At 37.5% G+C, this 16,926-nt stretch overlaps 1 protein-coding gene across 6 annotated transcripts in view; it reads right to left on the bottom strand.

Moving 5' to 3' along the window:
- The window catches only part of SFMBT1 (Scm-like with four mbt domains 1), a 117,585-nt gene that overhangs the window by 36,060 nt on the left and 64,599 nt on the right, over positions 1-16,926 (bottom strand). For all 6 annotated transcript variants that reach the window (XM_010851696.1, XM_010851695.1, XM_010851694.1 and 3 more), the window contains exons 3-4: positions 14,000-14,154; positions 4,522-4,616 (exon numbers count right to left, since the gene is read on the bottom strand). In XM_010851696.1, coding sequence (XP_010849998.1) covers positions 4,522-4,616; positions 14,000-14,027 — 123 coding nt within the window. In that variant the 5' untranslated portion in view covers positions 14,028-14,154. The remainder of the gene's footprint in view (positions 1-4,521; positions 4,617-13,999; positions 14,155-16,926) is intronic.

The raw sequence follows: 16,926 nt of genomic DNA, 5'->3' as shown, positions 1-16,926 counted from the left end.
ATGAGAAATAAGTTTGCTTATTCCTGTAGCACAAAAATCCATGCTTTGGGATTCAACAAACTCTTGGAAAGCATTTTCTGCCTCCTGCTGGTTGTAGAAGCATTTCCCCTGCAAAAAGTTGTCAAGATGTTTCAAGAAGTGGTAGTCGGTTGGCAAGCAGTCAGGTGAGTATGGCAGATGAGGCAAAATCTTCATAGCCCAATGCTAGTTGTGCGACGCGTGGTCAGGTGTTGTTGTGGAGGAGAATTTGTCCCATTCTGTTGACCAACACTAGTTGCAAGCATTGCAGTTTTCTGTGCAGTTCAGTTCAGTTGCTCAGTCGTGTTCGACCCTTGTGAGTCTTCAGTGCATCTCATCAACTGGCTGAGCATACTTCTCAGATGTAATGGTTTTGCCAGGATTCAGAAAGCTATAATGATCAGACAGGCAGCAGTTCACCAAACAGTGACCATCACCTTTCTTGGGTGCAAGTTTGGATTTGGGAAGTGCTTTGGAGCTTCTCCTCAGTCCAGTCACTGCGTTGGTCATCACCGGTTGTCATATAAAATCCATTTTTCATCACACGTCACAATCCAATCAAGAAGTGGTTCACTATTGCATAGAATAAGAGAAGATGACACTTCAAAATGACGGTATTTTGATTTGTGGTCATCTCATGAGGTACCCACTTATCAAGCTTTTTCACCTTTCCAATTTGCTTCAAATGCCAAACGAATACAGAATGGTCGACATTGAAGTCCTCGGCAATTTATTCTGTAGTTTTAAGAGGATGAGCTTTGATGATCCTCTCAATTGGTCATTGTCAACTTCCGATGGCCAGTCACTGAGGAGAGCAGTGGCTTAAAGCTCCTCATCTTTAAGGGTCTCATCTCCTTTGCAAAACTTCTTGAATCACTACTGCAATATACATTCGTTAGCAGTTTCTGGGCCAAATGTGTTGTTGATGTTGTGAGTTGTCTCCACCGCTTTATGACCCATTTTGAACTCGAATAAGAAAACTGCTCGAATCTGCCTTTCATCTAACATCATTTCCCTAGTTTAAAATGAATATAAAATAAACAGCAAATAATAAGTCACTAGCAAAAAAATATAAAGTGAGAAATGTGTATTAAAATGATGGTGTAACATAACCACATTAATAAAAGAACGTATTCTGATATCAAACAGCCAAGTTCAACAATGCAAGACCGCAATTATTTTTGTACCAACACAACTGAGCAACTTCACTTTAATTTTTCACTTTCATGCATTGGAGAAGGAAATGGCAACCCACTCCAGTGTTCTTTCCTGGAGAATCCCAGGGACGGGGGAGCTTGGCAGGCTGCCGTCTATGGGGTCACACAGAGTCGGACACGACTGAAGTGACTTAGCTTAGCTTAGCTTAATAACTAGTATATGATTTGCACTTCAAAAGTATCCACACCATGAAAGACAGAGAGAATGAGGAACTGTCATGCATTGGAGGAGCCCATGGAAACACAACAACTAAGTACAATGTGGCCATCATAACCACTGGGAAGTGAGGGGGCTTCTGCAAAAGAGAAGCCAGAAAGGGAAAGTATACATCCTGTGTAAAACTTCATTTTTATTCTAATCACTAACCTGCTGTATTCCTGAAAGGTAATCACTATCCTAAATTATAACACTACAGTTTAACACTGCCTGTGTTTCAGCACTATGTGGGCAAAATTATGCAGTATGAATGCTTTTCTTGCCCAACACTGCTTATGAAATTCATTTGTGCTGTTGCACATAACAGTACTTGATCTCTTTTCACTCCTGTATAATGTTCCATTATACACATACGTCATAATTTATCCATTCTAATTCTTCTAGGAGAAGGCACTCTGGATAGTTCACAGTTTTGGAAGACTACTAATAACACTGTCATGATTATAAGAATAGATCCGTATGTCACTTGATGCATACCTACATGAGTTCTTAAAAAGATACGTCCAAGCTGTTTCCCAAAGTGGTTACACCAATGTACTCTCCCAATAGCGAACAAGAAATCTTCTTGCTCCAACATTCTAACCAATATTACTGTATTTTCAGCTTTTTTCATTTTAACCATCTTGAAGCATGTATTATATTATCTTGCTGTGATTTTAATTTGTACTATTATTTATAGACTTGAGAATGTTTATATTTTATTAGCCACTTAAGACTTCTTCTGGGGAATGCCTAAATTTTTTGCCAACTTTTGACTCAGTATTCTAGATATCAGTTTGCTAATTACTTGTATTACAAATATCATTTTCTTGATAGTGTTGCCTGATAAATAGAAGTCATTAATTGCAATATACTCTGATCCATCAATATTTTTCCATTAAAAGGTTAATTAATTTTCTGTATTTTTAAACAAATTCTCCCTATCCCGAGAGGTCATAAGATATATCAATACTACTATATTATTTTCTAGAAGCCTTTCATATTGAGAACTAATATCCACCCTGAATTAATCGCTATCTGTGGTCTTAGATTGAGGTCAGGTTTTACTTATTTGAATCAGTTTGTCAATTTCTACCTAATTTTTTTTGGTGTTTGATTTGAGTTGCAGTAAATCTACAGATTTGTTTGGGAAGAACTGACATCTTTAAAACAATGAGTCTTCCATTATATGAACAAGGCATATTCCTTCATTTTAAGTTATTTCAATAAAGATTTGTGTCTCTTTGCAAATATCTGTTACATTTGATGTTTTTTATCTTATTGTAAATCACATCTTTCAGCTTCCATTTTTGTCTGTTACTAGTATATAGAAATATAATTTTTTTATATCTGTCTTGTATTTAAAAATCTTGCAAAAATTACTCATTAATTCTAATATAGTTGTACATTATTTTATATATTATTCATCTGCAAATAATGATTTTTTTCCCTTTCCTTCTCAATTTTTAAACATTTTAATTGTTTTTCTTACCTTATTGTATTGGTTAGATCCTCCAATACAATTATCAAATAGGAATCATGTTAACCAGCATAATTTTTGTCTTCTTCCATAATAAAAAGAAATATGAATCATATTACTATTAATAGTTTTCTGTAGATTTTGTATATATACACATCATCAAATTAAGGACATTCTCATCTATAGATTGCTAAGAATTTTATCATAAGTGGATATGGAATTTTATCAATAATTTTCTTTATATATTGTGATAATAGTAAAAATTTTCTCCTTTATTCTACTACTATGGTGAATTATGCTGGTTTATTTTCAAATGTTAAGCCATCCTGCATTCCTGGAAAAAATCAACTTGTTATTAATGTATTATCCTTTTTAAATACAGGTACATTCAGTTTGGTATACAAAGTTTACTTTGTATGAAGCTATTTTTGCATCAGTCATTGTAAGTGACACATCTCTGTAATTTTCTCTTCTTGAATTATTAGGTTTGGTATCAAGGTTGTGCTGATGTCTAAACAAATTGGTACCCTACAATTAATATAGGATCGAATGACTAGACAGAAAGGAAACAGAAGACTTAAACAAGATTATAAATCAACGAGACCTAATAGATGTAAAGAGAACACTACTCAGCAACAGGAGAATGCACATTCCTCTCAAATGAACATGGAACATTCTCCAGGACTGACCATATCAGGACAAAAATACAAAATCATACAAAGTAACTTTTCTGGTCACAATGGAATAAAACTTGAACTTAGTAACACAAGGAAAACTAAAAAACTCACAAATATGTGCATATTAAACACAGCTAGCCAACAGATCAAAAAAGAAATCACAAAGGAAATTAGAAAATTCTTTGAGACAAGTTATAACAAAAATTGGGCTTCCCCGATGGCTCAGATGGTAAAGAATCTGCCTACAATATGGGAGAGAAGAAAGCAGCCATCATAAAATACATCCAAAGCGTTCTGTTCTTCTTAACAAGACTAACCCTCAAGAAAAACTATTTCACTAGGTCCTAACCAACTACAGTGAACAGAACCTTACTGATCTAAGGTAAGGAAAATACCCAACTCCAGCCCCCTCTAGCCTCCAAAATAGGGGAAAGAATACACACAACTCAGGCTCACTAAAACACTGAGACCAAATCACAGGACTAGAGAATGCTTTTGCTCCCCTCATACCTTACCACCACATTAAGAGGGCTCCTGTACAAAAGGTGAGGCAAAATAAACGACAGCAAAGTACCTTTTAGCCTCTCACACCCACAGCTAAAACGAACAGTAAAATCAGCCTAACTTTTATCTGGATAAACAGAAAACAATGAAAACTCATTTATTTCTTTTTTTTTTTACTCAGTATATTATTAACATATCCAGCTTTCAACAAAAACTTACAGAGCTACTGCAAGACAAAAAACACAGTTTGAATAGACAGAGCAGATATTAGAACCAAGCTCAGATATGGCAGAGATGTTATCATATCAGGAATTTAAAACTGATCCATACGATAAGGTCTCTAAATGAAAAAAGATCAAATGAAAAAAGATTTTCATTTTTTCTAAATGAAAAAGGATCAGGCAGTCAAGCAATATAGTCACCACTTACATGTTTAAAAGACCCGTAGGGAACTGCTGTGGACCCTGTCTCTTCTAGATAGTCTTCCCAGCTTAACTCCACTTCTTCCACTCCAGATCCAGCATCTGGAATTAAAACAAAACAACACAAAACAGGCAAGACCCAATTAGAGAAAACTCAAGATATAAAAATATAAACTTAGTAAACCTAACTTACAACTTACTTCACAAGTTAATTTACTTTACATCCAGGATAACTAAGTTTTCTTTTTAAATAGCAGTTTCCCTTAATGCACTGATTTGGGCTCCCCTGGGGGTTCAGAGATCCCCTTGGACTGCAAGGAGATCCAACCAGTCCATTCTGAAGGAGATCAGCCCTGGGATTTCTTTGGAAGGAATGATGCTAAAGCTGAAACTCCAGTACTTTGGCCACCTCATGCGAAGAGTTGACTCATTGGAAAAGACTGATGCTGGGAGGGATTGGGGGCAGGAGGAGAAGGGGACGACAGAGGATGAGATGGCTGGATGGCATCACCGACTCGATGGACGTGAGTCTGAGTGAACTCCGGGAGTTGGTGATGGACAGGGAGGCCTGGCGTGCTGCGATTCATGGGGTTGCAAAGAGTCAGACACAATTGAGCAACTGATCTGATCTGGGGTTCAGATGGTAAAGAATCTGCCTGCAATGTGGGAGACCAGGGTTTGATCCCCGGGTTGGGAAGATCCCCTGGGGAAGAGAATGGCTACCCACTCTGGTATTCTTGTCTGGAGAATTCCATGGACAGAGGAGCCAGGTGGACTACAGTCCATGGGATCCTAAAGAGTTGGACATGACTGAGCAACTAACACTTTTATTTCCACTTAATGCACTGATTATGAATGAATCTCAACACCATAGAGTGTGACATGCTCTCTCCTGCTAGGATCCATTTGGGATTCGCCTAAATGGATCATATAAAGCTGGTGAGAGTGTAACTATTATAATAACTCTGGACCATAAGTTGGTATCTAATTGCCAAGTATTTGAGATCTTTAATAGGCCTTTCAAACTTAAATTTTCAATCTCTTCTTCCTTAGTGTCCTCAAATTGAGTAAAAGATACCACTGGCTGATATTTTGGCTCAACCCAAAAACTGTGGAGTTATTCTTACTTTTTTCTCTTTCTTTCAATCTTACATTCAATTAATCAGAAAATTCTGTAGGTACTATCTTTAAAAATACCCCAAGTCTAATCACTTCCCACCATTTCTACTGCTCTAAGTGCAAGGTCTAACAACAATACCTTTCACCTTTTAATCATGCAATAAACCTAAAATCTCTGGGAGACTACAAAGGCCCTATATGATCTGACTCCTAGCTCCTGACCTTGCCACTGCATCCCCAACCAGCCTCTTGCTTGCTCACTGCACTCAAAGAACACTGAGGTTTGTTTGTTTGTTTACTTTCTAACCACGTTCTCTCCTCAAAGCCCCTAGGTTAGTTATTACCTCAGCTTAGGCTCATTCCCCTGTGTCATTCACAGCTTTACTTCATTCAGCCTCTACTCAAACACCTCTTCAGAAAGACCTTCCAGCAACCAGAAAGGCCTTCCATCAGTGCACATCTAAAGTAGAAGCCCCCAGCCTCTGCTTTCATTATCTTCAAGGCATTCATTCCTACCTCAAAGTATACCTTATGTCTTTTTATCTTCCCCACTCGACAACAAACTCTATGAAGACAGCAACGTTGTTTTGGAAAATGCTCTATTTCTGTCATAGCAGAGACTCAGCACATTTTTGCTGAGGGAGTAAAGATTCAAACACTTCATTGTAACCCAATCACCCCAATTCACATAAGCTGCTTAGAAGCAGGGCTTTATTCAGACGCGTTCCCACTGCCCATGCCTAACACTACCAGGTCTACGATAAACAGCTGCTGAATGAGTACACCCTTGGGGAGTCTATGCGTCACACAGACACAAGGAGGCAAGCAAACACAGGGACGCTCACCACAGTACTGTTTCTAACAGCAACAGACAGAAGCAATCAGTAGGAGAACAGATACATGATGGCAATCCTACAATGGAGCACTACTATGTAACAGCTGAAATGAATGAACGGATTGACATATAAATCTCAAAAAAAAAAAAAAAAATCACATCAAGTAAAAAAAAAAAGCAGGTGCAGAATAAAAAGTACAAGATATAATTTAAGCCTCAAAACAAAACTCTGCAATATAATGTTTATAAATACATGCATTTCAATAACCTTTGGGGATGGAGGGAAGCAAAGAAGGTTAGAAGAAAAGTAAGAGAGACTTAAACTGTATTATGTTTTATTAATTTAAAAAAATGGAACACATGAAAATGTGTTCAACATCATTCGGTTCAGTTGCTCAGTCGTGTCTGACTCTTTGCGACCCCATGAACCGCAGCACACCAGGCTTCCCTGTTCATCACCAACTCCCAGAGTCCACCCAAACCCATGTCCACTGACTCAGTGATGCCATCCAACCATCTCATCCTCTGTTGTCCCCTTCTCCTCCTGCCCTCAATCTTTCCCAGCATCAGGGTCTTTTCAAAGGAGTCAGCTCTTCACATCAGGTAGCCAAAGTATTGAAGTTTCAGCTTCAACATCAGTCCTACCAATGAACACCCAGGACTGATCTTCAATATCATTAAAGGCAAATCAAAACCACAAAGAGACACCACCTCATACTCATTAGGATGGCTATTATCAAAAAGCAGAAAATAAGCTTTGGCAAGGAAATGAGAAATTGGAATCTTTGTGCATTGCTGGTCTTGGAATAGAAAATGGTATAGTCAGTGTGGAAAATTTTTTGGTGGTTCCTCAAAACATTTTAAATATAATTACCATATGATCCAGCAATTTCCCTTCTGGGTATATATCCGAAAGAATTGATAACAGGGACTCAAACAGGTATCTGTACATGAATGTTTAGAGCAGCAATACTCACAACAGCCAAAAGGTGGAAGTAACTGACCCAGGTATCCATCAACAAATGAATGGATAAACAAAATGTGGTATATGCATACAATGGAATATTATTCAGTCACAAAAAGGAAGGAAATTCTGAGGCTACAAAATGTAGATGAACTATGAGAACATTACACTAAATAAGTCAAGCACAAAAGATCAAATATTGTATGTTTCCACTTACTTGAGGTAGAGTAGTCAAATTCATAGAGACAGAAACAAGAATGGGAGTTTCCAAGGACTGGGGGGGAGAGGGGAATGTGGAGTTAGTGTTTAATGGGTACAGAGTTCCAGTACAGGAAGATAAAAAAGTTTTGGAGATGGTGGTGTTAATGGTTGCACAACAATGTGAATGACCAGTATACCTGGTTAAAATGGTAAATTTTATGTTATGGATAATATACCACAATTTAAAAACATGAAAACAAATTTGGACAAAGTTAATTTATTATTTATTAATTTTAAATTCTGTATGGTAGGTACAGAAGTATTCCTTATATGTTTTCCATTCATTTCTACATATTTGAAATTTTTCACTAGAAATAAAACAAATCAATAAAGATTTTATTGGGAGCATCCTGGAAGCATGAGTCAATAGAAAGCCAACTTCCATCACTAGAACATAACAAGGCTAGACAATTTGTATTCATGGTCCTTGGCAAGAACCCTAGCCCCTCAGGCAGCATGCCAATTAAAAAATAAATAAATAAACAGGAGCAATAAAAGCAATGAATTAAAGGACTAAAATCTCCCATACATCAAAAAAACTACCTAAAAACTGAGAAAAAACAAGACTAATTAATGATCTGATAAAAAAATGAGCAAAATACATGAAAAGAGAATTTTTTGAATTGCAAATAGTCCTTAAACATATGGAAAGAGGTACAAAGTTACTCATTTTAAAAGAATGCAAATGAAAACTACACTGAGATATCAGATTGGAAAAAATTCTAAAAGTTTGACAACACACTTCATGGTGAGGCAAGTAATTAGGCAGGTAAAGTACAATGATACAACCCTGGTGAAAGGGGTTGTATTTTTGTTGGCAACAGCTAACAAAATTACATATGTATTTACCTTCTGATCCAGCAATCCCACTTCTAGGAATCTATCCCAAAGATATGCTGGCAAAAATACAAAAAGACGTATGTACAAGGCTATTCATTGTAGTACTATATATGTAATACCAAGACTGGAATTAATCCAAATGTCCATCAGTAAGGAACTGGGTGAATAAAATATAGTATATACATCCAACATTATACAGCTGTAAAAAGGAATGAGAACGATTTCCACATACTGATGTGGAATAATCCTCAGTACATATTAAGTCAAACAGCAAAACATAGAGCAGTTTTTCTTGTAGCTCTAATTTTTGCATAGGGTCAAAGAGATATGAATATATATGCAAATGCTCACATCTATCTTTTTACATTTTAAAAAATGAACAACAGGATAAAATGTAATAAACCTTCTTTATATATGGAGAAGAATAAAAAGCATGAATTCTATCAACCTGAAAGTGGGAATGTTGTTATAAATATAATTTTGACTTTATAATTACGTATATTCTTTACACAATTTAGAAACATATTTAAATTAAAAATTCTAAAAACTGAAAATGAACTTAAACAAACACGCCTAATGGTTGGTGGAAAAACCACAAAGAAAACAGAATCCCTTTAAGTCATTATTAAAATACAGAATTCTGACTGGAAACCTGAGTGGAATATATTTAAAGACAAAACAATGAAATCTTAAACCACACACTACTATTCTATTGATATCTGGAATGTTGGTATTCTTGTTGTGAGAAAATTATATGAATATTATATAAATAAATAAGTTTAAATAAGGATAAAACAATTTAAACAAGTTTAAATGAGGATAAAAACAAATAAGTGATGATATTACAGATTACAAAACAACACATTTTCAAAAGAAAAGATATAAAAATCAAAGAAAGAAAATCCCTGTAATTTTATAAAATTATTTATGAAATTATATAAAATTTATACAATTTTATAAAATTATAAATATCAGATGAAGCCATCTGATTTTCTTTTCTCTTCAAAAGATGTGTATTTTGGGACTTTGCTGGCAGTCCAATGCTTGAGACTCCACACTTCCACTGCAGGGGGCTCAGGTTCGATCCCTAGTCATAGAACTAGGATCCCCCACATCGTGCATCAAATAAAAAAAAATGATGTGTATTTTCCAGCTATGTTTATGGATGAGACCTAGAAGAAATGGCAAGCTACTATCAATGAGCACCCCAGCATCTGGGCTGTAGATTATAAACATCATGCTGCTGCTGCTGCTGCTAAGTCGCTTCAGTCGTGTCCGACTCTGTGTGACCCCACAGACGGCAGCCCACCAGGCTCCCCCGTCCCTGGGACTCTCCAGGCAAGAACACTGGAGTGGGTTGCCATTTCCTTCTCCAATGCATGAAAGTGAAAAGTGAAAGTGAAGTTGCTCAGTTGTGTCCGACTTAGCGACCCCATGGACTGCAGCCTACCAGGCTCCTCCGTCCATGGGATTTTCCAGGCAAGAGTACTGACTGGAGTGAGGTACCATTGCCTTCTCCGATAAACATCATATCCACTTAAAAAAAAAAAAAAGAGCTTCTCAGAGAAATGTCAGATTGCAAAGTTGGGGCAGGAAATGTACCGGAGGAACCTTGGAATCTTACTATGCCAGAAAGCAAGGACTAAAACTATCAGAGATATAATGACATCACATCCAAAGAACACAGGAACCAATCTGAAACAACTCTCACTGCTTGAGAATGGAATAATTTGATCATCAAATGAATGATGACAGCAACGGATTTAAATTCACACGTAATATATATACTGTATGAGTTAATGACAACATTTAAAACAAAAGAAAACAAATCAACTTCCTAAATAGCAAAGTGAATACCTTACTCTTTCAGAAAAGCAGCAAAAATACTGGCTAAACAATGAAACTTGACCATTTCAAAGTTCTGAAATTAACTGAAGGGGAAAAAAAAAAAACAAAAAACCCCAAACTGAAAAGCATCTATTCAAGACAAGTTATTGAACCTCTGTCAGAAGAGTGGGATTGTGGCACTTTAAGTTGGATCTATTCCCATCTCTCATTCCTCCTCAGCTAAAAAAAGAAATTTTAGAACTGAAAATATAACCAAAAAAAAAAAAAACCCTCCATAGATAAGCTCTATAAGCAGAATGGGGAGAACAAAGAATCACTAAAATTAAAGAGCAATAGAAAACACTTCAATTTAAACAACACAGAGAAAAAAATGAAAAGAGCCTCATAAAGCTGTGCAACAATAACAAAGATTTAACAAAAGTGTCTTCAGAGTTCCAAAAGAAGAGAAAGAACAAGGCAGTAAAAGTCCTAGAAGAAATAATGGCTGAAAATGTTTCAAATTTGTCAAAAGACATGAGCCTACAATTTTAAAAAGCTGAGAAAACCCCAAACAAGATAAACCCAAGGAAATCTGTACACAGACACACAGAGTCAAATTGCTGAAAATGAAAGACATTAAATCTTGAAAGCAGCAAGAGAAACAGTACCTCTTCTAAGGGAAGTGACCAGAGACAGGGAAACTAATAATTTTATCACCAACCGACCTACACTAGAAAAATGGCTAAAGGAAATTCTATAAACAGAAGTGAAATGCTAGTAAAAGGAATCTTGGAAAATCAGGAATTAATAAAGAACAAAAAATAAAAATAGTGGAAAACATTATCATGAAACATTTTCCTTCTTCTCTTGAATTTTCTAAACTATATTTGACAGCTGAAGCCAAAAAAAAATTTTTTTTTTTGGCCATACCAGAAGGCATGTGGGATCTTAGTTCCCTGACCAGGGATGGAACCTGTAACACCCTGCATTGGAAGTGCAGTCTTAACCACTGAACAGCCAGGAAAGTTCCCCCAAATTTTAACAGTATCTAATCTGGTTCTCAAAATATGTAGAGAAATATTTAAGACAAGTTTTATTATAAATAAGAGTAGGTAAGGAGATATAAAAAGCAGGTAAAATTTCTACACTTCACTCTAACAAAATGATAACATCAGCAGAATGGGATATGTTGCTTACTATGCTAAGTCACTTCAGTTGTGTCCGACTCTGTGTGACCCCATAGACAGCAGCCCACCAGGCTTCCCCGTCCCTGGGATTCTCCAGGCAAGAACACTGGAGTGGGTTGCCATTTCCTTCTTCCAACGCATGAAAGTGAAAAGTGAAAGTGAAGTCGCTCAGTCGTGTCCGACCCTCAGTGACCCCATGGAACGCAGCCTACCAGGCTCCTCCATCCATGGGATTTTCCAGGCGAGAGTACTGGAGTGGGGTGCCATTGCCTTCTCCAATGGGATATGTTAGGTATATATAATACCTAGAGCAACCACTAAAAAAGCTACACAAAGAGATACACTCAAGAACAGTATACAGGGCTTCCTTGATGATAGATTGGTTAAGAATCTGCCTGCCAACTCAGGGGATATAGGTTCGATCCCTGCTCTAGGAAGATCCCACATGCCATGGGGCAACTAGGCCTGTGCGCCACAACTACCGACCCAGTGCTGTAGAGCCCGCAAGCCGCAATTTCTGAAGCCTGTGTGCCTAAAGGCTGTGCTATGCCACAAGAGAAGCCACCCCAATGACAAGCCAGTGCACTGCAACTAGAGTGTAGCCCCTGTACTCTGCAACTAGAGAAAGCCTGAAGGGCAACAATGACTCCAGCAAACAAAATCTTTAAAAAAAAAAAAAAAAAGAACACTGTACAGACAAATCAAAACAAAATTCTAAAAACATTTTCAAGTATCCCACAGGAAGATAGGAAAAGGAACAAAAAATAGAGAAAACAAATGAACAAAACCGGCAGATGTTAAAAAAAAAAAAAGGCACACATGAGCCTTAACATATCGACAATTACATTAACTGTAACTGGTCTAAACACACCAATTACAAGACTGAAAAAAAAATTTTAATGACTATATGGTTTTATAAGAAACGTACTTCAAATATAATGATTCACAGAGGTTGAAAGTGAAAGGATGAAAAGGATATACCATGGAAACATTAATTAAAAAAGAGTATGAATAGGTAAAATCTATCTCCAGTGTTCTTGCCTGGAGAATCCCAGGGATGGTGGAGCCTGATGGGCTGCTGTCTATGGGGTTGCACAGAGTCGGACACGACTGAAGCGACTTAGCAGCAGCAGCAGCATAGAGACAGAAAGTAGACATGATCTCCAGAGGCTGGATTAAGCAAGAAATAACTGCCAATGGTTTCTTCTGAGGAGTGATGAAAATGTTCTGGAATTAAGTAGTAGTGCTTGTGAATATACTAAAAACCACTGAATTGTATATTTTCAAATGGTAAATTTTACAGTATGTGAATTGTATCTCAAAAAAAAGTACTTCAATAAAGTTGTCAATTAAAAAGCAACAAACAATATGACTGATAAATGAGCCAAAACTACGATGCCATGGTACTGAAGACGATGTAGGGATGGCAAGTAAGAACCTGTTCAACATCACTAACCATTAGGGGAATGCAAAGTAAGACCAAGATGATCTGTTAATTTATCAGCACGACTTCAGTAAAAATAGTGACAATACCAAATGGCTGTGAGGATGTGAAGAAATCAGATCTCATACATTGCTGGAAAGAATGTTTATGGTACAGCCACGCTGGAAAGTAGCGGTGCTCCTGGGCATTTATCCCAGAAAAATGAAATCTTATGTATATGATTATTCATAGCAGCTTTATTCATAAAAGCCAAAAGCTGGAAGCAACCAAAATGTACTGCAACAGATGAATGGTTAACCAAACGGCATTATATCCATGGAATACTACCAAGCAATAAAAGAGAACAGATTCCTGATATATTCAAGAATTTGGATGGATCTCAGGGGCATTATTTTGAGTGAAAAAAAGCCCATCTCAGAAAGTCACATACTGTGTGGTTCTACTTATGTAACATTCTGGAAATGACAAAATTATAGATATGAAGAAATGATTAATGGTTCCCTCGGGTTAGGGAATGCTGGGGAAGAGGAGTCGGTGTAACTGTAAAGGGGCAGTACAAAGGAGCTCTGTGTGGCGATGGAATAGTTCTGTATCTTGACTGAAGTGGCAGTTACAGGAATTTACACAAATCATAGAGAAATACATACATTTGATACATATATCAATTTCCCAGCTTTTATATTGCACTATACTTAAATGACATGTCACTTACAGTAGAAGCTGTGTGATGGGTACACGAAGACTGTCAGAATCTTTTCAAGCTCCTATGAATTGATAATTACTTCAAAACAAATTACCTTTTTTTTTTAAACGAAGTCTGCTCATAAAAGTTATTTACTTTTTCAGCAAACAGGCTGAGCACCCCTGGTGCCAGGTACAAAGAAAGATAACTCGTATCTTCAAAGAGCTTCCCATTTAGTGGTAGAAAGATAAGCCTGACAATGTAACACAGGTGAGTAATGGAATTCTGCACTCCGAAAAACAGATTCCGCTCAGCAAAACCGATACCTGCATCAGTCTGCTGCTCCCCGTTCATTTCCACAGCACATGGGTAAGCTCCTCCCCACACAGAGGACAGGCCTTATGGTTATGCTACAATCTGAAGATTACTTGCAATTCTCAAGCATCTGTTCAATGGGCATCGAAGGGTCCAAGTGAAAGTGCTGAAAAATCAAAAAGAACACATTAACAGGCTGCAGTCCAGTGTTTACTCACCCATAAGACGCAACACTCTGGTGGGTTGAAACGGCAGATAAAAACACACTGGCAGCATAGATGTAATTAGAAACAAAAATTGACACCTTTTCTAATTTTGAAGGTATATGTGTGTGTGTGTAGACACAGAGAGAGCGAGCTATTAAGATCTTGATATCTAAAAATCACAACAAATAAACATATATATGTGAATCACTACCTCTTCAACTTAGATTATAATACTGATCAGGTCTATCCACGAAAACTCCAATTCTTAATGAAGTTCTGGGGAATGGGGGAGGAGTTTAGCTTTCAAAGCTCTGTCTTAGTAAGATTCAGGATACAATGTATTATTTTATCTAGTTTCCCATCTCATTTACCTACAATATTATGCAGAACCAAAAAGTATGAACTGTATTTGTCTACAATTACACTTACAAAAAAAGCACAATTCTTCCAAAATAAGCTCTGATATCATTTATTCTTCAAAAAAAAAAAAAAAAAGAGTTTTATTGGGACATAACTCACATGCCAAAATGTTCCATTTTAAGTGTACAATTCAATTATCTTCAGTAAATTTACAGATTTGTGTAACCATCACTATACTCCAATTTTGGAATATTTCTATCCCTCTGGAAAAGAACTTCCTTCCCACCTGCAGTTCTTCCCTGTTCCATCCCCAGCCTCAGGCAACCACTGATCAACTTTCTGTCTCTAGAGATTTTGTCACTTCTGGACACGTCACAGCAATGGAATCATACAGTATGTGGTTTCTTGTATCTTGCTTCTTTCACTCAGCATGTTTTTGAGGCCCATCCATGCTGCACATGGATGAATCTATTTATTCCTGCTTTACTTACATGCAAAACAATCTCAGATACTGCCTTTACATATGCCTAATAGAGTAGAAAGAGGAAAGAAGCTGCTGCCTGAAGGCAGAATGTGAACAGACCAAAAGGACAACAATGCAGAAAACCGTAACGGTGGGACAAGAACTCAACAGCCACAGCTGCCTGTGATACCTACAAGAGCAAATACCTCTGCACCTGTCAACAAGATTCTGAATCTGTATTCGATCCCCAGGAATGGATTCTCATAAAAACCTTTTAAACAGATTCTAGCTCCGGCTCCACCCACGATAAATATGCTATCTTATACAGACTACATTATGTCCATTTTTTAAATCTGTAAAATGAGCATAACATCCTTTTCAGATTTTAAAACTAAATTTCCTACTGAGCATAGAGAAAATCTTAATAACTGTTAATACTACGGATATCCCATTTGAGGTAACTACCAGTTATCCAAAGTCCTTTCATACAACTTAAGCACTGAAACTCATACTTTCACAGATAGGAACAACTGAGTATAAACTTGGTAGTGAGATTTAAATCCTCTGAACAAGCTTTCTTCTCTCAGCTTCCTTTTCTACTCCAAGTCCAAAACATTTAAACTATATCATTCCACCTATAATTCATTCACTCCCCATATTTATGGAACACCAGTTCATTACCATCTACTATTCCAGGGGGTAAAGGTAAAGTAACCAAGAGAGACTTAGTTTCTGCATTCATGACACTTATTTTCAATAGGAGGAAGAAAATTTAAGCTAACAATTTAAAACAATTATTTAAAGTGCTAAGAAGGAAAAGCAGTGGGTGCTAAAACAGAACATAACGGCAGACCTAACCTAAAATAAGAGGACACTGATATGGTCCCTGGTTGGAGGCGGCGGGTGGGGGCTGGGGGGCGCTAAGGGAGATATTCAAGGTGATACTAAAGGTTGAGTGCTGAAGAATTGGTGCTTTCTAACTGGTGCGGGAGAAGACTCTTGTCTACTGGACAGCAAGGAGATCAGACCAGTCAATTCTAAAGGAGACCAACATTTCCTGATTATTCACTGTAAGGACTGATGGTGAAGTTCCAATACCTGTGGTCCCCTGATGTGAAGAAAGACTCATTGCAAAAGACTCTGATGGTGGGAAAGATTAAGAGCAGGAGGAGAAGGGGGTGACAGAGGATGAGATGGTTGGATGGCATCACCGACTCAATGGACATGAGTTCAAGCAAACTTCAGGAGATACTGAAGGACAGGGAACCCTGGTGTGCTGCAGTCCATGGGATTGCAAAGAGTTGGACACGACTGAATGATCAACAACAAAGGGGAAACTGCAGCGAGTCAAAAAGGACAGAAAAGAAAGTGTAGTCCAGGCACAGGGAGCAGCACACACAAAGGCTCTAAGGTAGGGAGGAACTGAGAGGAGGCCTCTGTGGCTGAAGCATCGGAACCAACCAGATAAGTGGCACACAAGGAAACTGGACAGGAAGAGAAGAAATAACACATATGATATTTACTGAGGATTTTCCATGTGTGGCTACTATCCAAAGCACTTAAACATACTAAGCCATTTAATACTCTCAACAACTGGACAAGGTAACCATAGCCACCATGAGGAAACAAGCACAGAATAAGCAGTACCTGCCAGTGTCCTACAGCTAGTAAGAAGGAAAATCAGGTTTCAAACCTAGCAAAGCATCCATATTCTAATTCCTCAAGCACTATACTATATACTACCTCTCAATGAGAAGCAATCAAGGGCTTCTTTAATTAAGTAGTGTGTGCATGCTCAGTCACTTCAGTCGTGTCCGACTGCGATCCTATGGAGGTAGCCTGCCAGGTTCCTCTGTCCTTGGAATTCTCCATAGAGTGCACTGCCGTGCCCTCCTCCTGGGGATCTTTC

This window comes from Bison bison, unplaced genomic scaffold, assembly GCF_000754665.1.
Source record: "Bison bison bison isolate TAMUID 2011002044 unplaced genomic scaffold, Bison_UMD1.0 scf7180017864304, whole genome shotgun sequence".
Taxonomy (NCBI): Eukaryota; Metazoa; Chordata; class Mammalia; order Artiodactyla; family Bovidae; genus Bison; species Bison bison.
This window is presented reverse-complemented; position numbering and strand designations above follow the sequence as displayed.